Source organism: Salvelinus namaycush, chromosome 6 (genome assembly GCF_016432855.1).
Source record: "Salvelinus namaycush isolate Seneca chromosome 6, SaNama_1.0, whole genome shotgun sequence".
NCBI classification, from domain to species: Eukaryota; Metazoa; Chordata; class Actinopteri; order Salmoniformes; family Salmonidae; genus Salvelinus; species Salvelinus namaycush.
The window spans coordinates 1,709,352-1,737,018 of NC_052312.1; the positions used below are offsets into that span (position 1 = coordinate 1,709,352).

The window sequence follows — 27,667 nt, forward strand, 5'->3', positions numbered from 1 at the left end:
GACGCTCATGGCTGGCTGACGGCTCTAGACGCTCATGGCTCGCTGACGGCTCTGGCTGCTCATGGCTCGCTGACGGCTCTGGCTGCTCATGGCTCGCTGACGGCTCTGGCAGATCCTGGCTCGCTGACGGCTCTGGCTGCTCATGGCTCGCTGGCGGCTCTGGCAGATCCTGTCTGGTTGGCGGCTCTGGCAGATCCTGTCTGGTTGGCGGCTCTGGCAGATCCTGTCTGGTTGGCGGCTCTGGCAGATCCTGTCTGGTTGGCGGCTCTGGCAGATCCTGTCTGGTTGGCGGCTCTGGCAGATCCTGTCTGGTTGGCGGCTCTGGCAGATCCTGTCTGGTTGGCGGCTCTGGCAGATCCTGACTGACGAATGGCTCTAGCGGCTCCTGACTGACGAACGGCTCTGACGGCTCGGGACAGACGGGCGGCTCTAATGGCTCGGGACAGACGGATGGCTCAGACGGCACTGGGCAGACGGATGGCTCAGATGGCGCTGGGGAGACGGATGGCTCAGATGGCGCTGGGGAGACGGATGGCTCAGATGGCGCTGGGGAGACGGATGGCTCAGATGGCGCTGGGGAGACGGATGGCTCAGACGGCGTTGGGCAGACTACAGACTCTAGCCGACTGAGGCGCACTGTAGGCCTGGTGCGTGGTGCCGGAACTGGAGGCACCGGACTGGAGACACGCACTTCAAGGCTAGTGCGGGGAGCAGGGACAGGGCACACTGACCTCTCGAAGCGCACTATAGGCCTGGTGCGTGGTACCGGCACTGGTGGCACCGGGCTGAGGGCACGCACATCAGGACGAGTACGGGGAGAAGGAACAGTGTGTACAGGGCTCTGGAGACGCACAGGTGGCTTAGTGCGTGGTGCCGGAACTGGAGGCACTGGGCTGGAGACACGCACCATAGGGAGAGTGCGTGGAGGAGGAACAGGGCTCTGGAAACGCACTGGAAGCCTGGTGCGTGGAGTAGGCACTGGTGGTACTGGGCTGGGGCGGGGAGGTGGCGCCGGAAATACCGGACCGTGCAGGCGTACTGGCTCCCTTGAGCATTGAGCCTGCCCAACCTTACCTGGCTGAATGCTCCCCTTCGCCCGACCAGTGCGGGGAGGTGGAATAACCCGCACCGGGCTATGTAGGCGAACCGGGGACACCATGCGTAAGGCTGGTGCCATGTAAGCCGGCCCGAGGAGACGTACTGGTGGCCAGATATGTAGGGCCGGCTTCATGACATCCGGCTCAACGCTCAATCTAGCCCTACCAGTGCGGGGAGGTGGAATAACCCGCACCGGGCTATGAACACGTACAGGAGACACCGTGCGCTCTACTGCGTAACACGGTGTCTGCCCGTACTCCCGCTCTCCACGGTTAGCCTGAGAAGTGGGCGCAGGTCTCCTACCTGCCCTAGGCCCACTACCTCTTAGCCCCCCCCCCAAGAAATTTTTGGGGTTTCTTCACGGGCTTCCGTGCTAGCCGCGTACCTTCATATCTTCGGTTCCTCTCTCCGGTCGCCTCTGCTCTCCTCACTGCCTCCAGCTGTTCCCATGGGAGGCGATCCCTTCCAGCCAGGATCTCCTCCCATGTGTAGCAACCCTTGCCGTTTAACACGTCCTCCCATGTCCATTCCTGTTTAGTATTCCACTGCTCGCAGTCCCGCTGCTTGGTCCTGGTTCGGTGGGTGGTTCTGTAACGGAATTCCTCCTCCTCTTCATCCGAAGAGGAGGAGCAGGGATTCGACCAAAATTTAAACAAGACAAAAACGAACTATACTTGAATAACTAACAAAATAACAAACGACGTAGACAGACCTGGACATGCGAACTTACATACCTTAAGGGAAGTCTGAGACGGGAGCCGTATGGTTAGTGAAGAAAGTCCCATTGCAAATGTACGGTCCCTTACCTGACGTCTTGCGACGTCGCAGAAAATCGCGGACGGCGTCGGGCCGTGGGCGGCGGAGAGCTCTTTCAGGAAGAAACGTCTCGGACTTTCGGTTTCCGTTTTATAAAAATGACAAATTTTTGACTTTTTTCCGCATTCTCGAAAATTCCCACAAGGGGGAAAATAAATCATATTGCAAGCGCACGAGCACGTGGCCAACGAGCGCGGCCTTTTCTCCTAAACTGAAAATATTTCGAAGACGAAACTCGGCGAGCGTAGGTTTGGAGTAATGGGCAGTTGGCCCCGAACGAGATGGCGTCGAGACCTCGGCGCTTTTTGAGTTATGGCCATTTTTCTGGGATTAAAGGGTTAAAACGCAAGTAGGGTGCTAATTTGACCGCTTCATGTCAAAGTACATAAGCATACGGTGTCAGGAAAAAAAGAACCAGCCATTTATCTATCGTAATTTAAGAGAAAATGTACATTGACCGTTTGGTGATGTTCACAAAGAGGAATTTTTTTTTCAAAAAATTCACAGATCCAGTTGCAGTGTGTTCAGACGTACATTTTTAAAGTGGGTCTCGATGCTCTGCGAGAATCCTGTGATTTTATATGATTTTATGAAATAACACACACTCATTTAACCCTCTTTAAATAAGTCAGTTCTTAACATAAAGACTTAAAACTCAATATTATATAAGAGCCTACCCCAAGGAGGGTATGTGTTCACTTTCAGCTTCCTATGTCAACTGGAAGTACATTAAAATGGTGCCATAGGGTCAGGTTTGAAGGGTAATAAGGTCAGATCTTTTCAAAACTTCACTTGTGTGATTAGACAACCCTCATGAACTGTAATCAGTCATTTCTCCAAACAGATGTCAAAGAAAAGCTCTCTCACACAAACACACACACACAAAAAGCTATGATGGAGTGAAAAAGTACGGTGCTTAAAGACACACAAAGCCTGCAATGGCATTACTATTATCTCCAGGCCGTGCCGAGTTCAACGAGATGCTCCGCTTGACCGTAGCTCGCTCGGTCTGAGCGCAGCGACCGTTACAAGAAGACGGACACGAATGACCCTTTGACCTCAATGTCAATTTTATTTGCTTTTGGGAGACAGAGAGAGAACCGTTAAGGTTAGAAGCACAATTTCACCTCAGGAACAATCCTAAGGTCCTCCCGATCTGTGCAAGCCTAACCTTGACCTTGTGGCATTAACCCTTGACAGTTAAAAGAAGGTGTTTACATCAAACAGTTTACAATGACATGTCTCCCCATTGGAATGCATTGAGTGCACCTCTAAATTCAACCTGAAGCCTATGTGGGTTATGAATGTCTTATGATCCTGTCTTTGATGACAGTCCATCAGGCCAACATGAGGTCTACCTGTGTCGATTCTAAGCTTCCTGGAGCAACCGGAAGTGGTGAAAATCACCCTAAAAGTCTTTGCAATACCCAACCTGCAATTTGAGAGAAATAGTGCATTCAGCCCTATGTAAATCAGTCAATTTTTAACATATAGACTTAAAACTCAGGATTCTCTAACAGCATACTCCAGTGAGTATATGTGTTTACTTACAGCTTCCTGTGCCAACCGGAAGTGCCATAATTGGTGTCAAATGGGCTGTTTTGAAGGGTTAAAAATGTCAAATCTTTCCAAAACTTCATATTTGTGATTAGGCAACCCTCCTGAACTGTAAATCAGTCATTAGTCCCATCAGATTTCAAAGAAAAATTTACACACCCAAACAGAAATGATGGAGGGACACACTGAGGGGCTAAGAGGCAGACAGTGCCTGTGGTAGTTACTTTTGTTCCAACTTTTAAAGAACCGTCAGACCTAGAGTTCTGAAACTTTGGAAACCTGTTCTAGACCTCAGGTTGATTGTGCACGGTGAGTTATGTGGCTCTAGAAGGTTCTCAGACCGATAAACAGCCTCGTGTATTTGCTATGTTTTCAATTCATTTTCAGCTCAACGAAACTGACAACATTTAGAAAAGTCCCAGAGTCTCAAGACTAGGTGCATTGAAACCGGCTCGGCCCATAGAGTCAGACCCCAACGAGCCTGTTTGATTGCTCATTCAAGGACCCCGTAGCAAGGCAATGAAAAAAGTGGATTTTCAGCACCAATTAAGGTATTGCTCGGGCACCGAATGACCTATCGAGCCGAAACTTGGGATTCGAGGTCGCCTCACATAGGGCTAAACATAATGTGAGAACTGGACCCGCAGCTAGAACATAACTACGTATTATTTGTTTTATTATGGTTTAAATGGAAGGCGCTGTGAATTTTGGGCCTGCTCTGAAATATGTTATAGTTGGCTTCTAAAGGAGTTGGAAAAAGTGAGTTTAGTGTCAGATGGTATCAGTTTGGTGTCTGACAATATCCAATTGACTGATGGACACTGACTTGCTAGTTGACTTTTGTGCATTTGCAATATGTTTCAACGGGGGGGTACCATCACCAAAATCGACATGATGAAATTACCACGCAACGAGCGATGGAGAGGAACCACTAACACTGCCCGGCCATCCTGAGGTCATCAGGACGTTCAATTTTGTATTTCTAAAGTATTTAAAGAATGCACGTTACATTTGCAATATGATTCAACACATCATATTGCAAATGTAACACTGTGTGTTATGTTTGCAATATGATTCAACACATCATATTACAAATGTAACACTGTGTGTTATGTTTGCAATATGATTCAACACATCATATTGCAAATGTAACACTGTGTGTTATGTTTGCAATATGATTCAACACATCATATTACAAATGTAACACTGTGTGTTATGTTTGCAATATGATTCAACACATCATATTGCAAATGTAACAGTGTGTGTTTGCAATATGATTCAACAGTGTGTTATGTTTGCAATATGATGTGATGTTTTTCACTGTTGAATCATATGCAAATGTAACGTGCATTCTTTAAATAAACCCTATGTGGGTTATGAATGTCTTATGAACCTGTCTTCAATGACAATCCATCAAGCCACTATGAGGTCTACCTGTGTTGATTCTAAGCTTCCTGGAGCAACCGGAAGTGATAAAATCACCCTAAAAGGGTTTTACCAAACCAGCAGTTTGTGATATATAGTGCATTCAACCCTGTGTAAATCAGTCAGTTCTTAACGTATAGACTTAAAACTCAGGATTCTGTAAAAGCATACCACGATCAGGATAGGTATTTACTTATAGCTTCCTGTGACAACCGGAAGTGCCTTAAAATGGGGTCATAGGTGCTGTTTCAAAGGGTTAAAAAAGTCAGATCTTTCCAAAACTTTAAGTATGTGATTAGGCAACCTTCATGAACTGTAAATCAGTCATTTCTCTAAACAGATGTCAAAGAAAAGCTCTCACACACACACACAGACACACACAGCAAGGATGGAATGAAAAAGTATGGTGCTTAAAGACACACAGAGCCTTAAATGCTTTTAGGGGGGATCCAGACTTCCATACCCGCTCTGGGAGCACTATACTACGTGCAAAAATAAATGGGTGCTGGCCTGAGTGATTTATGGAGGTTTTCAAAAAAAGTCAAAAAATATTGTTTTTTTTTCTGGAAAATATTTTATGTTTTTTCTTCTCGAGTCAATGGCCTGAGTGATTTATGGAGTTTTTCCAAAAAACTCAAAAAATATTCTAAGTCCAAACTTTTCGTGCACCTGGTATTTTTTTGGGGTTACCAGGTGCCATGGTTGAAATTGTTTTTAGGGGGCATCCAGACTTCCATACCCGCTCTGGGAGCACTATTCTACGGCCAAAAATCAATGTGTGCTGGCCTGAGTGATTTATGGAGGTTTTCAAAAAAAGTCAGAAAATATTCTGTTTTTTCTTCTGGAATTTTTGTTTTGTTTTTTCTTCTCGAGTCAATGGGGGTCCGGCCTGAGTGATTTAAGGAGGTTTCCAAAAAAAGTCAAAAAATATTCTATGTTTCATGTTTTGGGTTACCAGGCGTCATTTTTCAAAACGGTTTTAAATGCTTAATTTTGGCCTTTTAAAAACAAAATGTTATTTTCGACTATGAAATCCAAAAAGCACTTTTTTAAAGGGGTTGATAAGTTTTTTCTAATTTATTCACATTTTTGACTTCATATTAAATCAGATTGCAAATGCACAAAACATATTCCTTAAGTACAAGTAAACATTTCAAAAAAAATTATGATAATAAAATGTGACTAAAGTATCTTCATACAGTTCTTATACATGTGTAATTGACCTAAAAATCGAAAGAATTTCAAAAAACGGTCCAGAAAGCACTTTTTTAAAGGAGGTTATACGTTTTTTCCAAATTTTTGAAATTTTTGACTTTTGACTTTTGACTTCCTATGAAATCACATTCCAAATGCACAAAACATATTCCTTAACTACAAATAAACATTTATATAAAATTATGATAATAAAATGTGACTAATGTATTTTCATACAGTTCTTATACATGTGTAATTGACCTAAAATCGAAATAATTTCGAAAAACGGTCCAGAAAGCACTTTTTTAAAGGGGGTGATACGTTTTTTCCACATTTTTGACATTTTTGACTTTTGACTTTTGACTTCCTATGAAATCACATTCCAAATGCACAAAACATATTCCTTAAGTTCAAATAAAATTTCAAAAAAAATTATGTTAATAAAATTTTAAAAAAGTATTTTCATATAGTTCTTACACATGTGTAATTGACATAAAACTCGAAAGAATTTCGAAAAACGGTCCAGAAAGCACTTTTTTAAGGGGGTGATAAGTTTTTGCCAAAACTTTCAAAATCTCAAAATTTTACTCTTGGGTCTTGACTTGTGTTACAAAAGGCCTATGAAAAATTTAGATAGAACACACTCGCCCACTATAGGAATTTTGGAGTGTTACACAGCTCATTTGCAGCATGGCATTTGCCATCAACTTTGGATGAAACACCGCCAGAAGTAGTGTATTTGTCCATCGTGTATATGCTGCGCCCGGTGCCAATAACTTGCCATGTTATTTTGTACAATTGGGGGGGGACTTCCCTTACATACAACGAAGAACTCACGAACAGGAAAATGACTTCACAAAAGAACGAACGTACAAACAAACCGAAACAGTCCCGTGTGGCGCGACAAACACAGACACAGGAGACATCCACCCACAACAATCAATGTGAAAACACCTACCTTAATATGGCTCTCAATTAGAGGAAATGAAAACCACCTGCCTCTAATTGAGAGCCATATCAGGTCACCCTTTAACCAACATAGAAACACATAACATAGACTACCCACCCAAACTCACGCCCTGACCGTCAAACACATACAAAATAACAGAAAACCGGTCAGGAACGTGACAGTGGGTGGATATAGTACCTTGTTTGAGTGTGTATTGATTGGGACAAAGTAGTCAAATGTTTGCTAATCACTGACTAGTGTGAGTCCCACAGACTAATCCCATCTGCAGATGACGTTGAACTTGACACCAGCTTTAGTTGTACAGAGCCTGTAGACCCATTGGATGAAAGATGACCTTGACACCGGCTTTAGTAGTACAGAGCCTGCCTGTACGTTCGTGGCCAAAAGTTTTGAGAATGACACAAATATTAATTTTCACAAAGTTTGCTGCTTCTGTGTCTTTAGATATTTTTATCAGATGTTACTATGGAATACTGAAGTATAATTACAAGCATTTCATAAGTGTCAAAGAATCTTATTGACAATTACATGAAGTTGATGCAGAGTCAATATTTGCAGTGTTGACCCTTCTTTTTCAAGACCTCTGCAATCCGCCCTGGCATGCTGTCAATTAACTTCTGGGATACATCCTGACTGATGGCAGCCCATTCTTGCATAATCAATGCTTGGAGTTTGTCAGAATTTGTGGGTTTTTGTTTGTCCACCCGCCTCTTGAGGATTGACCACAAGTTCTCAATGGGATTAAGGTCTGGGGAGTTTCCTGGCCATGGACCCAAAATATCGATGTTTTGTTCCCCAAGCCACTTAGTTATCACTTTTGCATTATGGCAAGCTGCTCCATCATGCTGGAAAAGGCATTGTTCATCACCAAACTGTTCCTGGATGGTTGGGAGAAGTTGCTCTCGGAGGATGTGTTGGTACCATTCTTTATTCATGGCTGTGTTCTTAGGCAAAATTGTGAGTAAGCCCACTCCCTTGGCTGAGAAGCAACCCCACACATGAATGGTCTCAGGATGCTTTACTGTTGGCATGACACAGGACTGATGGTAGCGCTCACCTTGTCTTCTCCGAACAAGCTTTTTTCCGGATGCCCCAAACAATCGGAAAGGGGATTCATCAGAGAAAATGACTTTACCCCAGTCCTCAGCAGTCCAATCCTTGTACCTTTTGCAGAATATCAGTCTGTCCCTGATGTTTTTCCTAGAGAGAAGTGGCTTCTTTGTGGCCGTTCTTGACACCAGGCCATCTTCCAAAAGTCTTTGCCTTACTGTGCGTGCAGACGCACTCACACCTGCTTGCTGCCATTCCTGAGCAAGCTCTGTACTGGTGGTGCCCCAATCCCGCAGCTGAATCAACTTTAGGAGACAGTCCTTGCGCTTGCTGGACTTTCTTGGGCGCCCTGAAGCCTTCATCACAACAATTGAACCACTCTCCTTGAAGTTCTTGATGATCTGATAAATGTTTGATTTAGGTGCAATCTAACTGGCAGCAATATCCTTGCCTGTGAAGCCCTTTTTGTGCAAAGCAATGATGACGGCACATGTTTCCTTGCAGGTAACCATGGTTGACAGAGGAAGAACAATGATTCCAAGCACCACCCTCCTTTTGAAGCTTCCAGTCTGTTATTCGAATTCAATCAGCATGACAGAGTGATCTCCAGCCTTGTCCTCGTCAACACTCACACCTATATTATTGAGAGAATCACTGACATGATGTCAGCTGGTCCTTTTGTGGCAGGGCTGAAATGCAGTGGAACTGTTTTTTGGGGGATTCAGTTCATTTTCATGGCAAATTAATTTGCAATTAATTGCATTTCATCTGATGACTCTTCATAACATTCTGGAGTATATGCAAATTGCCATCTTACAAACTGAGGCAACAGACTTTGTGAAAATTAATATTTGTGTCATTCTCAAAACTTTTGGCCACGACTGTACACCCATTGGATGAAAGATAACCTTGACACCAGCTTTAGTTGTACAGAGCCTGTACACCCATTGGATGAAAGATGACCTTGACATCAGCTTTAGTTGTACAGAGCCTGTACACCCATTGGATGAAAGATGACCTTGACATCAGCTTTAGTTGTACAGAGCCTGTACACCCATTGGATGAAAGATGACCTTGACATCAGCTTTAGTTGTACAGAGCCTGTACACCCATTGGATGAAAGATGACCTTGACATCAGCTTTAGTTGTACAGCGCCTGTACACCCATTGGATGAAAGATGACCTTGACATCAGCTTTAGTAGTACAGAGCCTGTACACCCATTGGATGAAAGATGACCTTGACATCAGCTTTAGTTGTACAGCGCCTGTACACCCATTGGATGAAAGATGACCTTGACATCAGCTTTAGTTGTACAGAGCCTGTACACCCATTGGATGAAAGATGACCTTGACATCAGCTTTAGTTGTACAGAGCCTGTACACCCATTGGATGAAAGATGACCTTGACATCAGCTTTAGTTGTACAGAGCCTGTACACCCATTGGATGAAAGATGACCTTGACATCAGCTTTAGTTGTACAGAGCCTGTACACCCATTGGATGAAAGATGACCTTGACATCAGCTTTAGTTGTACAGCGCCTGTACACCCATTGGATGAAAGATGACCTTGACATCAGCTTTAGTAGTACAGAGCCTGTACACCCATTGGATGGAATATTTCAGCCTTTAATAAGCTGAAGCTCAACATCCTCTGACTTTGAAACAAACCAGGACAGCCACAGTTATTTATAAAAGCGCAATACCCTCTTGAAAACAAAAGCACTAATACGCTATAATCTACAAGACAAGTGCTCCTCAAACATTTCACAGCCTTGCAGTCAGTTGTTTGGCATGGGGGAGGGGCTGTTAGTATATACTTCTAGCCTATCTACTCTATTGTTGGCTGTGCTTGTCTACTCAACAGCACAACTGTAGGTGCTTATACACAACATTACAAGACGAGTCCATCTACAAGTCAAGCCCCCCTCAAACTGTTCACAACTTTGCTAACAGCCCATCACAAATCAAATCAAATCAAGTTTATTTTATATAGCCCTTCGTACATCAGCTGATATCTCGAAGTGCTGTACAGAAACCCAGCCTAAAACCCCAAACAGCAAGCAATGCAGGTGTAGAAGCACGGTGGCTAGGAAAAACTCCCTAGAAAGGCCAAAACCTAGGAAGAAACCTAGAGAGGAACCAGGCTATGAGGGGTGGCCAGTCCTCTTCTGGCTGTGCCGGGTGGAGATTATAACAGAACATGGCCAAGATGTTCAAAATGTTCATAAATGACAAGCATGGTCAAATAATAATCAGGAATAAATGTCAGTTGGCTTTTCATAGCCGATCATTAAGAGTTGAAAACAGCAGGTCTGGGACAAACCAGGACAGCCAAATCACAATGCCCCATTATTGACTCTTGAGTGTAACAAAACACATACCAGTCTATTGTAGCCTTTTTTGTTTACAGATGAACATGGTTTATTGTATGGTTACATCATCCTAATGATCCGTCTTCATGTTTTACACATCCTCATGATCCGTCTTCATGTTTTACACATCCTAATGATCCGTCTTCATGTTTACCACATCCTAATGATCAGTCTTCATGTTTTACACATCCTAATGATCCGTCTTCATGTTTACCACATCCTAATGATCAGTCTTCATGTTTTACACATCCTCATGGTCAGTCTTCATGTTTACCACATCCTAATGATCAGTCTTCATGTTTACCACATCCTCATGATCAGTCTTCATGTTTTACACATCCTCATGATCCGTCTTCATGTTTTACACATCCTCATGATCCGTCTTCATGTTTTACACATCCTCATGATCCGTCTTCATGTTTTACACATCCTCATGATCCGTCTTCATGTTTTACACATCCTAATGATCAGTCTTCATGTCTTTCCAGGAGACTTTCAGTACAAACAAATCTTCTGCAAGAAGTCGAAGCAGTGGGTGGTGAAGAAAGTGTACGAGAGGATTGTCCGCCTGACTGTAGAGTGCAGAAAGGACCAGACGGTTGTCTACAGCGAGCCTGAGTCACAGCTCCTCTAAAACCCAACATCCCTGCCAACATCACCGCAGCGTCAAAGCCTGCTAAACCAGATGCCATTACCCAACACAAGAAGAGGTTCACCAGCTGAAGAACATTCTGGAACGTGGAACATTCAACCAACACAACATCCATATTCAATAAGACGGATGTTGTGGTATATTATAGAATGAGTAGTATGCTCACATCTGCATTGTGGTAAATATATTGTTAGCTGTTGTACTGTACATATGTATATAATGGTGTTTTACATTATTGTTTTTTTACAAGTGTACTGACAAGTGATTAAATTATTCCAGCTGCATCAGAAACCAATAAAGTGTTGACTTCAACTTCTGGATCAATTCATTGTGATATTCATGAAATGTATTTGGATCAACTAGCTTCAATCTTACTGCTGAAAAACAAATGATGCAGGGAGTTGGTGTATCATTTAAATTGATTTTTTTGGGGGCAAGTAAACATGTTTCAATAAAACTATAGATTAGTCTGTCAATATAGCAAATAAGTAAACATGGCATGCGTTCAAGATGTTTATTTGCACTGGAGACTGGTGCGTTTTCACAGCAGTATGCAGGAACCGTTACGCAATGTATGATATATATATATTTATGATATATATGTAGTATTTATTAGAAGCGTTAGTAGTATATTTTTCTTCTACTATATATATATATATATTATGCCCATCACAATGTCCCATTATTGATGGGGCATTGTGTGTATATATATATATATATACAGTAGAAGAAAAATATCACAATGAAGTAGAAGAAAAATATGCTACTAACGCTTCTAATAAATACTACATTTCTACAAAGGGAATACTTGTATATGATGTGTTTGGATGGTGAGGTGTTCAGAGTCACTTTGATACAAGGGTTGTTATGGGACCTTTCACATCTCCTCTTGAAAGTCATCAACTTCTTTGTATCCAAGCAGTTTTGTGTGTGTGAGAGAAAGATCAACATGCTATTACACATTCATGGGCAATCGTTGTGTACTGTCTGTGTTCCTACTGTAGCAGCACGGTGTGGAATATGAGACATCTCACAGACATGCGTTAGCTAGCGAGCTACAACACACAGGTATAGTTACTCCAAGACTAGTATGAGTCATCAAGACAAAGTCATTCCTTTACTCTCCGCCATTATCATCAAAAATATATCCAGTTTTGTTCCTAATGAGAGGGCCTAGGTAGGCTAGTTAGCTAGCTAGCTATAACGTTAGACTTCAGTACATTTTAGGTGTAGCAAGTACACAGCTATCTAGATAAACTTGGCTAGCTTGCCTTGTAATGGTACTATTCAATCACCAAATTGTACTGTACTGAACAACACTGCCTCGTGTAACAAAGTGAGCTTATATTGCTAGCTAGCTACCGACAGCAAAACAACTTACTCGTTTGTTATTTGTCCTCCTGAGTCCTGGTCCAGCTGGTCTAGGCTGCTGCCGCTGCTTGCTGGTCTCGCAGTTGTTTTTCTCTCCGTCTCAACTCTTCTTCAGTGTATTCCAGCTCAAATAAATAGGACCGTATGTTCCTATGTAAACATAACAATAAATGCTGTCGTCCATCTCTTCTTGGAAAGAGGAAATTAACAGAAGCAACCGCTGTAATTATTTAGCCGTCTCGGATATTATGGATATCATATTATTATTATGTTATGACAAGGATAGTCCATGGTAAAATAGCTTACGTGAACCTGTAAACTAGTACCTCCCCCGTTTTGGAAAAGCCTTCAAGGGTTTGAACAAGGAAGTATTGCTCCCATCAGGTTTTAGTCTTTACAAAACCAGGACGAATGAGTCAACTTAGATATCCTGCAATGTGCTTGGCAGATAGGAACATCGTTGAGGCAAGTCCAATGACTCTTATGAACAAGGAGAACAATATCTACTCGCTGCTAGCGTGATCGTGTAATCGGCGAAACACAAAGACCACAATAATTGTTACAGAACATGACAAACATATTTTTTTAGATCAGACAGCAGGCTCAATCAATCAATGACGTCACACCTCTCATCATTATGTAGGGAGACTGGAACACCTCTCATCATTACATAGGGAGACTGGAACACCTCTCATCACTATGTAGGGAGACTGGAACACCTCTCATCACTATGTAGGGAGACTGGAACACCTCTCATCACTATGTAGGGAGACTGGAACACCTCTCATCACTATGTAGGGAGACTGGAACACCACTCATAATGTAGGGAGACTGGAACACCTCTCATAATTATGTAGGGAGACTGGAACACCTCTCATAATTATGTAGGGAGACTGGAACACCTCTCATAATTATGTAGGGAGACTGGAACACCTCTCATCATTATGTAGGGAGACTGGAACACCTCTCATCATTATGTAGGGAGACTGGAACACCTCTCATCATTATGTAGGGAGACTGGAACACCTCTCATCATTATGTAGGGAGACTGGAACACCTCTCATCACTATGTAGGGAGACTGGAACACCTCTCATCATTATGTAGGGAGTCTGGAACACCTCTCATCATTATGTAGGGAGACTGGAACACCTCTCATAATTACATAGGGAGACTGGAACACCTCTCATCATTATGTAGGGAGACTGGAACACCTCTCATCACTATGTAGGGAGACTGGAACACCTCTCATCATTATGTAGGGAGACTGGAACACCTCTCATCACTATGTAGGGAGACTGGAACACCTCTCATCACTATGTAGGGAGACTGGAACACCTCTCATCATTATGTAGGGAGACTGGAACACCTCTCATCACTATGTAGGGAGTCTGGAACACCTCTCATCATTATGTAGGGAGACTGGAACACCTCTCATCATTATGTAGGGAGACTGGAACACCTCTCATCACTATGTATGGAGACTGGAACACCTCTCATCATTATGTAGGGAGTCTGGAACACCTCTCATCATTATGTAGGGAGTCTGGAACACCTCTCATAATTATGTAGGGAGACTGGAACACCTCTCATCATTATGTAGGGAGACTGGAACACCTCTCATCATTATGTAGGGAGACTGGAACACCTCTCATCACTATGTAGGGAGACTGGAACACCTCTCATCACTATGTAGGGAGACTGGAACACCTCTCATCATTATGTAGGGAGACTGGAACACCTCTCATCACTATGTAGGGAGACTGGAACACCTCTCATCATTATGTAGGGAGTCTGGAACACCTCTCATCATTATGTAGGGAGACTGGAACACCTCTCATCACTATGTAGGGAGACTGGAACACCTCTCATCACTATGTAGGGAGACTGGAACACCTCTCATCATTATGTAGGGAGACTGGAACACCTCTCATCATTATGTAGGGAGACTGGAACACCTCTCATCATTATGTAGGGAGACTGGAACACCTCTCATCATTATGTAGGGAGACTGGAACACCTCTCATCATTATGTAGGGAGACTGGAACACCTCTCATCACTATGTAGGGAGACTGGAACACCTCTCATCACTATGTAGGGAGTCTGGAACACCTCTCATAATTATGTAGTGAGACTGGAACACCTCTCATAATTATGTAGGAAGACTGGAACACCTCTCATCATTATGTAGGGAGACTGGAACACCTCTCATCATTATGTAGGGAGACTGGAACACCTCTCATCACTATGTAGGGAGACTGGAACACCTCTCATCACTATGTAGGGAGACTGGAACACCTCTCATCACTATGTAGGGAGACTGGAACACCTCTCATCACTATGTAGGGAGACTGGAACACCTCTCATCACTATGTAGGGAGACTGGAACACCTCTCATAATTATGTAGGGAGACTGGAACACCTCTCATAATTATGTGGGGAGACTGGAACACCTCTCATCACTCATAATTACATAGGGAGACTGGAATAACTCTCATCACTCATAATTATCTAGGGAGACTGGAACACCTCTCATCACTCATAATTACATAGGGAGACTGAAATAACTCTCATAATTACATAGGGAGACTGGAACAGCTCTCATCATTATGTAGGTAGACTGGAACACCTCTCATCACTATGTAGGGAGACTGGAACACCTCTCATCATTATGTAGGTAGACTGGAACACCTCTCATAATTATGTAGGGAGACTGGAAAAACACCCCAAATACTGTCTAGCATTGAAGTTTCCTTTTAAGGACATTTATATATACATCTTGGTGTTAATGTCATTTTTAGTTATTCGTTGACAGATTGTGCAAAACTATTCTCTGAGTTTCTAGAGACGTTGTTGGATATGTGTGATGCAGTCATTTCTTTTCAAAGTGAAGTCTGTTTCTATTTGAATCCCCAGAGGTATCCATAATGTATGATAGTGGATTAATTTAGTCATATAGCTGATAGTAGTTGAAAAGATAAGAGCTGAAAGTACATAGGCTTACTTAGGATTGTTTATTTCAAATCAAATCAAACTTTATTTGCCACATGTGCCGAATACAACAAGTGTAGACTTTACCGTGAAATACTTACTGACAAGCCCTTTAACCAACAGTGCAGTTCAAGAAGAAGAAAACATTTACCAAGTAGACTAAAATAAAAAGTAACACAATAAGAATCACAATAACGTGGCTATATACAGGGGGCACCGGTACCGAGTCAGTGTGCAGGGATACAAGCTAGTTGTCGTGGTCTGTACATGTAGGTGGGGGTGAAGTGACTATGCATAGGTAACAAACAAACAGCGAGTACCAGCAGTGTACAAGAGGGGGGTGTCAATGTAAATTGTCCGGTGGCAATTTTTATGAATTGTTCAGCAGTCTAATGGCTAGAAGCTGAGGGTAGAAGCTGTTGAGGAGCCTTTTGGTCCTAGACTTGGAGCTCTGGTACCGCTTGCCGTGTGGTAGCAGAGAAAACAGTCTATAACTTGAGTGACTGGAGTCTCTGACAATTTAATGGGCTTTCCTCTGACACCGCCTGTTGTATAGCTCCTGGATGGCAGGAAGCTTGACTCCAGTGATGTACAGGGCCGTTTGCTCTACCCTCTGTAGTGCCTTACGGTCAGATGCCGAGCAGTTGCCATACCAGGCGGTGATGCAACCTGTCAGGATGCTCTCGATGGTGCAGCTGTAGAACCTTTTGAGGATCTAGGGGCCCATGTCAAATCTTTTCAGTCTCCTGAGGGGGGAAAAGGTTTTGTCGTGCCCTCTTCACAACTGTCTTGGTATGTTTGGACCATGATAGTTCGTTGTTGATTTGGACACCAAGGAACTTGAAACTCTCGACCCGCTCCACTACAGCCCCATCGATGTTAATGGGGGCCTGTTCGGCCCGCCTTTTTCTGTAGTCCACTGTAGTCAGCTCCTTTGTCGTATTTCATTCTAACTTAGTTTCATTCTAACTCACTGTTTCATTCTAACTCACTGTTTCATTCTAACTTAGTTTCATTCTAACTCACTGTTTCATTCTAACTCACTGTTTCATTCTAACTTAGTTTCATTCTAACTCACTGTTTCATTCTAACTCTTTCATTCTAACTCACTGTTTCATTCTAACTCTTTCATTCTAACTCACTGTTTCATTCTAACTCACTGTTTCATTCTAACTTAGTTTCATTCTAACTCACTGTTTCATTCTAACTCACTGTTTCATTCTAACTTAGTTTCATTCTAACTCACTGTTTCATTCTAACTCTTTCATTCTAACTCACTGTTTCATTCTAACTCTTTCATTCTAACTCACTGTTTCATTCTAACTCTTTCATTCTAACTCACTGTTTCATTCTAACTCAGTTTCATTCTAACTCTTTCATTCTAACTCACTGTTTCATTCTAAGTCACTGTTTCATTCTAACTCAGTTTCATTCTAACTCTTTCATTCTAACTCACTGTATAACTCAAAACGATCTAAATTGTTTTCAATATTCCTGCCAGTCCCTTGATGTTTAGTCCCTTATTGAGAGTACCTCTCCTCTGCTTTCCGCTTCTATGTTATGACAAGGAAAATAACTAGCAACAGAACATATTGACAAAGGGACTCTGTGGTAAGAATAGTACTTTAAATGATCTGCCAGAAGCTATTTGCCTCATTGCCTTTAGTGATGGCTCTCAACTATAAATTGGCTTCATGTTATGCTTGTTTTGTTTCCCTTTTTTTGCATCTAAATTGAGGCTTGTTTTTTTAGGGAGAGATGGGCTCTCTCACAGTATAGCTTCTTCCTGGGTAAAAGGCCCTACTGCAACCCTCCAAATCTTGTTTCAGAGAAGCAATGCATATTAAGATAAAAAAATAAAAAACCTATGCATCACTCATGGCTTCTGCATTAAGAATTTCAAGGCTGAAATATGATAAGCTGTCAGCAAAGCGAGCTCCCATCAGACTGGAATGGAATCCCCATACGCCATTTTATTTCAACTCGCATTCGGAGTCCGTCAAGTGGAAAATGAAGGTAAACTGAAAAATTGCTTACTTTGAGTATGTCTCCTTCTCTTGAAGGGGTTACAGGCAGTTGGGTCTAACCCTAACCTTCTCTGGCAGGAAATACAAGGCATTTGGGTCTCACCTTAACCTTGTCTGGTAGGAAATACAAGGCAGTTGGGTCTAATCTAGCCCAAGATGTATTCTTAAGGAGCTTAACGTTACCAATATTGAGTTGCACCCCCTTTTGCCCTCCGAACAGCCTCAGTTCATCGGGGCATGGACTCTACAAGGTGTCGAAAGCGTTCGACAGGGATGCTGGCCCATGTTGACTCCAATGCTTTCCACCGTTGTGTCAAGTTGGCTGGATGTCCTTTGGGTGGTGGACCATTCTTGATACACACGGGAAACTGTTGAGCGTGAGAAACCCAGCAGCATTGCTGTTCTTGACACACTCAAACCAATGTGCCTGGCATCTACTACCATACCCCATTCAAAGGCACTTCAATCGTTTGTCTTTCCCATTCACCCTCTGAATGGCACACATCACAATCCATGTCTCAAAGAGAGACAGCCGGGGGATAGTCGACGAGCCTGGAGACCGACGAGAGTGGGGACGGATCATCGCATATGCGGCCCGGAAGTGAATAGTTGCCAACCCTGTGACTATGGACCCGGAGTCGGGGTCCGAGGGGGCGCCGGAACCAACCTCACCTGGTGAACCAGCAGAGGAGGAGCCCATGTTCCCCTCCTCGATTTCGAGGGACCTGCTGACACACCTGCCCTGAGCCCCCTGATTGGACAGTTCGGGACCACGCAGTGGTCAGAACTTGAAAGCCATTGCGGACCAAGTGATAGCGGTGGATGACCAGCTTCTTCCGGGGGTGAGTGACTGGTGATAGCCCCATTTCCAAATCAAAAATAACCTCATGTATCAGGTGACGCACAAACAGGGGTAACTTCGAGAGGTGCTGTTGCTGCCTCCCACCCGGTACGTCAGAATCGTTCTTCAGTCACTGGCCTGCGATGAGGCGGGACGTGGAAGACTATTGCCGCAGCTGCCCGGAGGTGCCAAATCACCACCCCAAAAGCACACCCGCTGGTCCCCCTACTGATCATCGGAGTGGCGTTTGAATGCATCGCCATGGACATAGTGGGTCCCCTGGTAAAAACAGCCCGAGGACACCGATACATCCTGGTAAAAGTAGATTATGCCACCCAATATCCCAAGGTCATTCCCCTACGGGCGGCAATCTCCAAGGGAATCGCCCGGGAGCTGTTCCACCTCTTCAACTGGGTGGGCATCCCAAACGAGATCCTGACCGACGAAGGTACCCAGTTCATGTTCCGGCTGATGAAGATTTGTGTGCTCTCCTACAGATAAAGCAGATCCGGATCTCTGTCCTTCACCTGCAGACGGATGGGCTTGTCGAGCGGTTCAATAAGACGCTCAAACAAATGCTGCGGAAGGTCATCGAGCGGGATGGGAAGAGCTGGGACCATCTACTACCCCACCTAATGTTCTCGATCTAAGAAGTGCCCCAAGCTTCCACTGGGTTTTCCCCTTTTGAACTACTCTAAGGGAGGAGACCACGCAGCCTACTGGACCTCACCACTGGAGGTGTGGGAAGCTCAGCCGACCCACTTGTGGAACACGTAGAGACGGTGAGGGAGCAAATGACAGCCATATGACCAGTGGAAAGGGAGCATATGGTGAAGGTCCAGCGCGCCCAAGCCAAGGTCTACAATCGGGGGACACAACCCAGAGAGTTCCAGGTGGGTGACAAGGTGTTATATTTAATCCCCCTGACAACATGGCACGGGCCGTACGAGGTGACAGAGAAGCTGGGACCCGTAAATTACCATGTACGGCAGTTGGGGAGACGGAAATCCCAACAGATTTACCACATTAACCTATTGAAGAGGTGGCACTTGAGGACAGCCTTGGTTGTGTTGTGGTCAAAACCTAGGACATCGACGGGACCTGTGGTGGTACCGAGCAGTGCAGACCTCCCATTGCCCCTCACGCGGCGGTGGCTCCCTCTGCTGGACGTGCCAGGTCTCAGCGGGTCCTCCGGCCAGGACTAATTGGGGCTGATTGCTCACCGGCCGTACAGGGCCCATAAGGCTGCCTGAAGGGCAGCACAGGGGAGGTTGGAGGTAGTGAGAGGTTGCTACCGGATAGACTTCCTCACGGTCTGCTTGAACCGAGAGGCTCAGTGTTCTACCCCAGAGAACACAGTATTCCTCGGAGCCCTGAAGACGGTAACCCAGAAGAGGTTTCCTGTAGGAGACCGGTTTCTTTATCTTTTTCTTTATTGTCAGAAATAAAAACCCTTGAAACTGAGGAATCATACTTGTGTCTGGTCTGTGTAAACGTTTAGATCAAACCCCCTGGTCTGCCACAGTGTATTATATAAACATTTGCATATATTCATATGTGTATCATCAAACTAGTGGTGGATGAAGTGAAAAGTTCTCCATAGGGTAAGTTGTACAAGAATGAAGAGTAAATCTCTTCAAGACTGTGCAGTCATTGGCCTTTTCATTTCTTACATGTCCATTATTCATTTCAATGTATACGTTTATAAAACATGTACCCATATGCTGCCACTCAAAAGAAAAATAACAAAGAAATACATTCAGAATTTAAGTGAAAATAAATGAAATTTTCTGTAAACAAAAAAATAAATGGGCCTCCACCCCAACCTGCCATCTCATTCCCCCAACCCCACCCATCCAACATGTCTATACACCCCCAACCTCCCATCTCATTCCCCCAACCCCACGCATCCAACATGTCTATACACCCCAACCTCCCATCTCATTCCCCAACCCCACCCAGCCAGCATGTCTACACCCCCAACCTCCCATCTCATTCCCCCAACCCGACCCATCCAACATGTCTCCACTCCCAACCTCCCACCTCATTCCCCCAACCCCACCCATCCAACATGTCTATACACTCCCAACCTCCCATCTCATTCCCCCAACCCCACCCAGCCAGCATGTCTACACCCCCAACCTCCCATCTCATTCCCTAACCCCACCCATCCAACATGTCTCCACTCCCAACCTCCCACCTCATTCCCCCAACCCCACCCATCCAACATGTCTATACACTCCCAACCTCCCACCTCATTCCCCCAACCCCACCCATCCAACATGTCTATACACTCCCAACCTCCCACCTCATTCCCCCAACCCCACCCATCCAACATGTCTATACACCCCCAACCTCCCATCTCATTCCCCCAACCCCACCCATCCAACATGTCTATACACCCCCAACCTCCCATCTCATTTCCCCAACCCCACCCATCCAACATGTCTATACACTCCCAACCTCCCACCTCATTCCCCCAACCCCACCCATCCAACATGTCTATACACCCCCAACCTCCCATCTCATTCCCCCAACCCCACCCATCCAACATGTCTCCACTCCCAACCTCCCACCTCATCCCCCCAACCCCACCCATCCAACATGTCTATACACCCCCAACCTCCCATCTCATTCCCCCAACCCCACCCATCCAACACGTCTCAATCCTCACCCAGCCCCCACCCCACACACACACACACACACACACACACACACACACACACGGAAATCGAGTGTGTGTGTGTCCGCCTCGCAACTAGGGTTGCTCGTCAGTCACCTCCCGGCAACCAGAGAAAACTCTCCCCATACCACCCCTTCCCCGTGGGCCTGAAAGCAAAGAAAGTGAAAAATAATTAAATAAGCTGTGTCTCTGTCATTGGTACCAAACTTTTGACTGGTGCTGTACACGTCTCTCACAGTTGAAGTGTACCTATGATAAAAATTACAGACCTCTACATGCTTTGTAAGTAGGAAAACCTGCAAAATCGGCAGTGTATCAAATACTTGTTCTCCCCACTGTATATACATATGTATATGTTGGGCTTTATGGACTGTTTAACTGAATATGTTGGGCTTTATGGACTGTTTAACTGAATATGTTGGGCTTTATGGACTGTTTAACTGAATATGTTGGGCTTTATGGACTGTTTAATTGTATATGTTGGGCTTTATGGACTGTTTAAACTGTATATGTTGGACTTTATGAACTGTTTAGCGGTATATGTTGGGCTTTATGGACTGTTTAACTGTATATGTTGGGCTTTATGGACTGTTTAACTGTATGTGTTGGGCTTTATGGATTGTTTAACTGAATATGTTGGGCTTTATGGACTGTTTAAGTGAATATGTTGGGCTTTATGGACTGTTTAAGTGAATATGTTGGGCTTTATGGACTGTTTAACTGAATATGTTGGGCTTTATGGACTGTTTAACTGTATATGTTGGGCTTTATGGACTGTTTAACTGAATATGTTGGGCTTTATGGACTGTTTAACTGAATATGTTGGGCTTTATGGACTGTTTAGCGGTATATGTTGGGCTTTATGGATTGTTTAACTGTATATGTTGGGCTTTATGGACTGTTTAACTGTATATGTTGGGCTTTATGGACTGTTTAACTGTATGTGTTGGGCTTTATGGACTGTTTAACTGAATATGTTGGGCTTTATGGACTGTTTAACTGTATATGTTGGGCTTTATGGACTGTTTAACTGTATGTGTTGGGCTTTATGGACTGTTTAACTGTATGTGTTGGGCTTTATGGACTGTTTAACTGTATGTGTTGGGCTTTATGGACTGTTTAACTGTATATGTTGGGCTTTATGGACTGTTTAACTGTATATGTTGGGCTTTATGGACTGTTTAACTGAATATGTTGTGCTTTATGGACTGTTTAACTGTATATGTTGTGCTTTATGGACTGTTTAACTGTATGTGTTGGGCTTTATGGACTGTTTAACTGAATATGTTGGGCGTTAGCGGAGGTTATTCTTGACAGAGTCAAGTATATCTGTTTCTTGACTAGCACCATTCATTCTCGCTGTCGATAATTGTAATGTTATGACGTTTCATAGTAACTGTATCCACTGGTGAATTGGGAGGGAGTGAGTTGATTGCAATCTAAGAGCCAACATCTTCTCTTGCGGCATTGCTGCCTGCCAGCAGTAATCTTCTCTGATTCATTGAGAGATTCAAGGACCTATCATCGTTAAGTAACATAATAGATGCAAAGCATTAAATATTTAAATTCATGCGCTTCCAAATTAATTTAGTAACTTTCTCCCAGAAGCATTTAACTGCAGGGGTACTCCCAGATCATATGGAGGAATGTGCCTACCTTATTTAGTGTACCAACTATTCGCAGTCTTTTCCATCTTACTTTAGGCTCTATAAAGCATCACAATGCAGCAAATAACACGGTGCAAACGCTCTCTCCAAACGTATATATTTACCTCTCTCCAAGGTGTTCTTACCTCAGATCCCTTAAGAACAAGTGTTCTCTACTGTATCGAGACAGGCTTTCACATCCCACTGCTCCCACCAAGTGTTTCTTATGTAAGAACCCTTACTTTTTTAAGAGATTAAAAACAACAGGAGCTGCAGTAATTACAATCAAGTGTATTGCAGAACAATACAGCCCTGGAAGTCATTGAAAATGCCCATTATGACAAATCAGGAAGCGTAGCGTTATGACATTAGGCGTAACCTAGTAACACATGTTGACGTAGACATAAGAAAAATCCTACTTTATGTGCCACAAAATCTGTGCTGATTTACTATGCCCATGGAAATCACATTTATGGGCATATCGAAACTGCGAATAAAAATGTTAAATGTTTTCGGGTAACTGATGTATGCACAGCTTATCAATTTGGTGTGTGTGTTGCTCTATGACACTGCTCAGGTGTAACCTATTGTGTTGATTGCCTCGCACTGCTTGTCTGTTTTCAACCTTCCATCATTATCATTTGGCTTCGTATCTCTTAAATGATTAGGTTAAAGCACACAGGCTGCACAGTATTGGAGCAAAGTTGTCTTCCGAAACTCTATTAAAGCCGGCAATCCGCAGTTGAAACAATAACAAAGCATTTACTCCGCCTCTGTTTTTGGTAAAAAAAAGATGAGAGATGGGCCTGGAGAAATGTAACCACTCCTAAATTCATAGACAGAGCTATGGATGCAAGGACCATCCATGATATCAAAAGTATAGTTTTAAAGACCACGTGCAGTTAAAAAAGTGATTTCTTGTGTTTTATATATACAGTATTTCCACACTATGAGGTTGTAATAATCCAGCGGAAAATGATGATAATGCCCTTTTATTGTTAGAGCTGTTTTGGTGGGATGGAGTTTTGGCCTGCCTGGTGACATCACCAGGCGGTACATTTGTTAATAGACCAATAAGAAAGGGAGTTCCAAACCTCTGCCGATAACAGATTATTTTCTGTTTTTTCCCTCCTGACTCAGACCACTCCCAACTAAATTCTTGCTTAAGAAATTGTTATTTGCTTAGAATATATTTTTGTTTCTTTTTGACCATTTTAATTGAAAACAATCACAGTAAGGTACTTAATTGTTACCCAGAAACTATTTGATATTGAGATTTTTTTTTTAAACAGCTGCATTGAACCTTTTTGAGGCTATGCAGTGTTTGTTTACATGTACAATGTTTACTAACATTGGAGTAAGACAAGCTTATATTTTGGGTTCTGATTTTGTACGGCTTATTAGGAATATATAAGTTATATTCTTCAAAAATCAATGCCTATCTATAATTACTTTAAAAGTCCAAGTACCAATCCCAGATTGTCCCTTTAAAGATCCGGTAGAGCCATGTGTCAGGTAAAAGGGTTTTGCCAGGCCTGTCTGGGAGTGGACAGTCTGGACACACTCACACAGCAAAGTGGAAGGGGGAGTATAGTCCGTTCCTTACAGCAGGGTGTAGTAGGAGCCATTTGAATGCTGATTTATTTATATCTCTTTATTGGTCTAATCAATTATCCCCTCATTCAGAACTTGCTGAAAATAAATACATTCCCGTGAGAAAAAATGTATTGACCAAAAATATGTATTTTAAACCAAAAAATCTCAACGTCTTTTGCTCGTAGGAACCAGCAACTATTGTGCAATAACACTGATCACATTTTTCCATGCTGCTACAGTGTAAGATTCAGCAGCTGTTGTTCAAAAACGATATGAAACACAATAACATTTTCATTCTGCCTGCACTGGGCCCTGATGGTAGGCATAGAATACTATGCCTAGAGACATGACTATTCCGATCAGCCACAGCACTGGATGAGCAAGTTGTTTATGTTCATGCTAGAACCACTTAATTGCATTTGTGAAATTTTTTGGACTGCTGTTAATACATGCTATCACTGTAAACAGATACAATGAACTCCAACTAATGGTGCTGCAGTTTATAAACCCAACGTGTCACCATTAGGGTTGTGGCGGTCATGACATTTTGTCAGCCGGTCACTGTCATGGAAATAACTGCCGATCAACGCTACTTTGTTGCAGAATCAGCAGTTAATGTCTCAAATGGAGAAGCAATTATCTAAATTAATTTATATAAACAAAGGATCCTGGAGGACTGTGGTAACACTCTGTTGATGATCCTGGAGGACTGTGGTAACACTCTGTTGATGGTCATGGAGGACTGTGGTAACACTCTGTTGATGATCCTGGAGGACTGTGGTAACACACTGTTGATGATCCTGGAGGACTGTGGTAACACTGTTGATGATCCTGGAGGACTGTGGTAACACTCTGTTGATGATCCTGGAGGACTGTGGTAACACTCTGTTGATGATCATGGAGGACTGTGGTAACACTCTGTTGATGATCATGGAGGACTGTGGTAACACTGTTGATGGTCATGGAGGACTGTGGTAACACTGTTGATGATCCTGGAGGACTGTGGTAACACTCTGTTGATGATCCTGGAGGACTGTGGTAACACTGTTGATGGTCATGGAGGACTGTGGTAACACTCTGTTGATGATCCTGGAGGACTGTGGTAACACTGTTGATGGTCATGGAGGACTGTGGTAACACTGTTGATGGTCATGGAGGACTGTGGTAACACTGTTGATGATCCTGGAGGACTGTGGTAACACTCTGTTGATGATCCTGGAGGACTGTGGTAACACTGTTGATGATCCTGGAGGACTGTGGTAACTCTGTTGATGATCCTGGAGGACTGTGGTAACACTCTGTTGATGATCCTGGAGGACTGTGGTAACACTGTTGATGGTCATGGAGGACTGTGGTAACACTGTTGATGGTCATGGAGGACTGTGGTAACACTGTTGATGATCCTGGAGGACTGTGGTAACACTCTGTTGATGATCCTGGAGGACTGTGGTAACACTGTTGATGGTCATGGAGGACTGTGGTAACACTGTTGATGATCCTGGAGGACTGTGGTAACACTCTGTTGATGATCCTGGAGGAGTGTGGTAACACTCTAACCCAGTATTAGTAAGTACAGCAAGACCAGAAGGTTTATCTTTTCCATATTGGGTCAATGAATACTGACTCTCCATCAGCCATATTGTTATTGGACGTAGAAAAAGCCTTTGTCTGCCTAGAGTGGCAATATATATTGCTTGTTCTACGGCACATGGGAATTGAGGAACAAATCCTTTATGCCAAACCATGGTACAAACTGTCAAAATACACTACCGGTCAATAGTTTTAGAACATCTACTCATTCAAGGGTTTTTCTTTCTTTTTTACTATTTTCTACTTTGTAGAATAATAGTGAAGACATCAAAATGATGAAATAACACATATGGAATCATGTAGTAACCAAAAAAGTGTTAAACAAATCTAAATATATTTTTCTTCAAATAGCCACCCTTTGCCTTGATGACAGCTTTTTACTCTCTTGGCATTCTCTCAACCAGCTTCTTGAGGTGGTCACCTGGAATGCATTTCAATTAACAGGTGTGCCTTCTTCAAAGTTCATTTGTGGAATTTATTTCCTTCTTAATCCGTTTGAGCCAATCGGTTGTGTTGTGACAAGGTAGGGGGGTATACAGAAGATAGCCCTACTTGACCATAATATAATAATATAATATGGCAAGAACAGCTCAAATAAGCAGAGAGAAATGACAGTCCATAATTACTTTAAGGCATGAAGGTCAGTCAATCCGGAAAATTTCAAGAACTTTGAGAGTTTCTTCTAGTGCAGTCGCAAAAACCATCAAGCGCTATGATGAAACTGGCTCTCATGAGGACCGCCGCAGGAATGGAAGACCCAGAGTTACCTCTGCTGCCGAGGATAAGTTCATTAGAGTTACCAGCCTCAGAAATTGCAGCCCAAATAAATGTTTCACAAAGTTCAAGTAACAGACACATCAACATCAACTGTTCAGAGGAGACTGTGGGAATCAGGCCTTCATGGTCGAATTTCTGCAAAGAAACCACTACTAAAGGACACCAACAAGAAGAAGAGACTTGCTTGGGCCAAGAAACATAAGCAATGGACATTAAACCGGTGGAAATTTGTCGTTTGGTCTGGAGTCCAAATTGGGGATTTTTGGTTCCAACCGCTGTGTCTTTGTGAGACGTGGTGTGGGTGAACGGATGATCTCTACATGTGTATTTCCCACCGTAAAGCATGGAGGAGGAGGTGTTATGGTGTGGGAGTGCTTTCCTGTTGACACTGTGATTTATTTAGAATTCAAGGTACTCTTAACCAGCATGGCTACCACAGCATTCTGCAGCTTTACGCCATCCCATCTGGTTTGGGCTTAGTGGGACTATCATTTGTTTTTCAACAGGACAATGACCCAACACACCTCCAGGCTGTGTAAGGGCTATTTTACCAAGAAGGAAAGTGATGGAGTGCTGCATCAGATGACCTGGCCTCCACAATCTCCTGACCTCAACCCAATTGAGATGGTTTGGGATGAGTTGGACCGCAAAGTGATGGAAAAGCAGCCTACAGTTGCTTAGCATATGTGGGAACTCCTTCAGTACTTTTGGGAAAGCATTCCAGGTGAAGCTGGTTGAGAGAATGCCAAGAGTGTGCAAAACTGTCATCAAGGCAAAGGGTGGCTATTTGAAGGATCTCAAATATAAAATATATTTTGATTTATTTAACACTTTTTTGGTTATGTACAATGTTGAAAATAGTAAAAAAAAAAAAATACAGAAAAACCCTTGAATGAGTAGGTGTTCTAAAACTTTTGACCTGTAGTGTATGCTCATCCCAATTCAACACAGGCCGAAATAGCCGACAGGGTTGTCCTCTAAGTCCAATGCTTTTCGCTCTATCCCTAGAA

The 27,667-nt window shown here is 43.4% G+C and overlaps 1 protein-coding gene across 3 annotated transcripts in view; it reads left to right on the plus strand.

Annotated features, from left to right (window-relative positions):
* The window catches only part of LOC120049548 (glucosidase 2 subunit beta-like), a 316,045-nt gene that overhangs the window by 194,515 nt on the left and 93,863 nt on the right, over window positions 1-27,667 (plus strand). Inside the window, exon 15 of one of the 3 annotated variants that reach the window (XR_005477118.1) lies at window positions 10,973-11,087. The exons of 1 other annotated variant lie outside the window; for it this stretch is intronic. Coding sequence is in view for 1 of the 2 variants with exons in the window: in XM_038995819.1 (XP_038851747.1) it covers window positions 10,973-11,102 (130 nt within the window). In the remaining variant the exon portion in view is untranslated. Of the gene's footprint in view, window positions 1-10,972; window positions 11,449-27,667 lie in introns of those variants that run through there. One more of the 3 variants, XM_038995819.1, reaches the window with a different exon arrangement.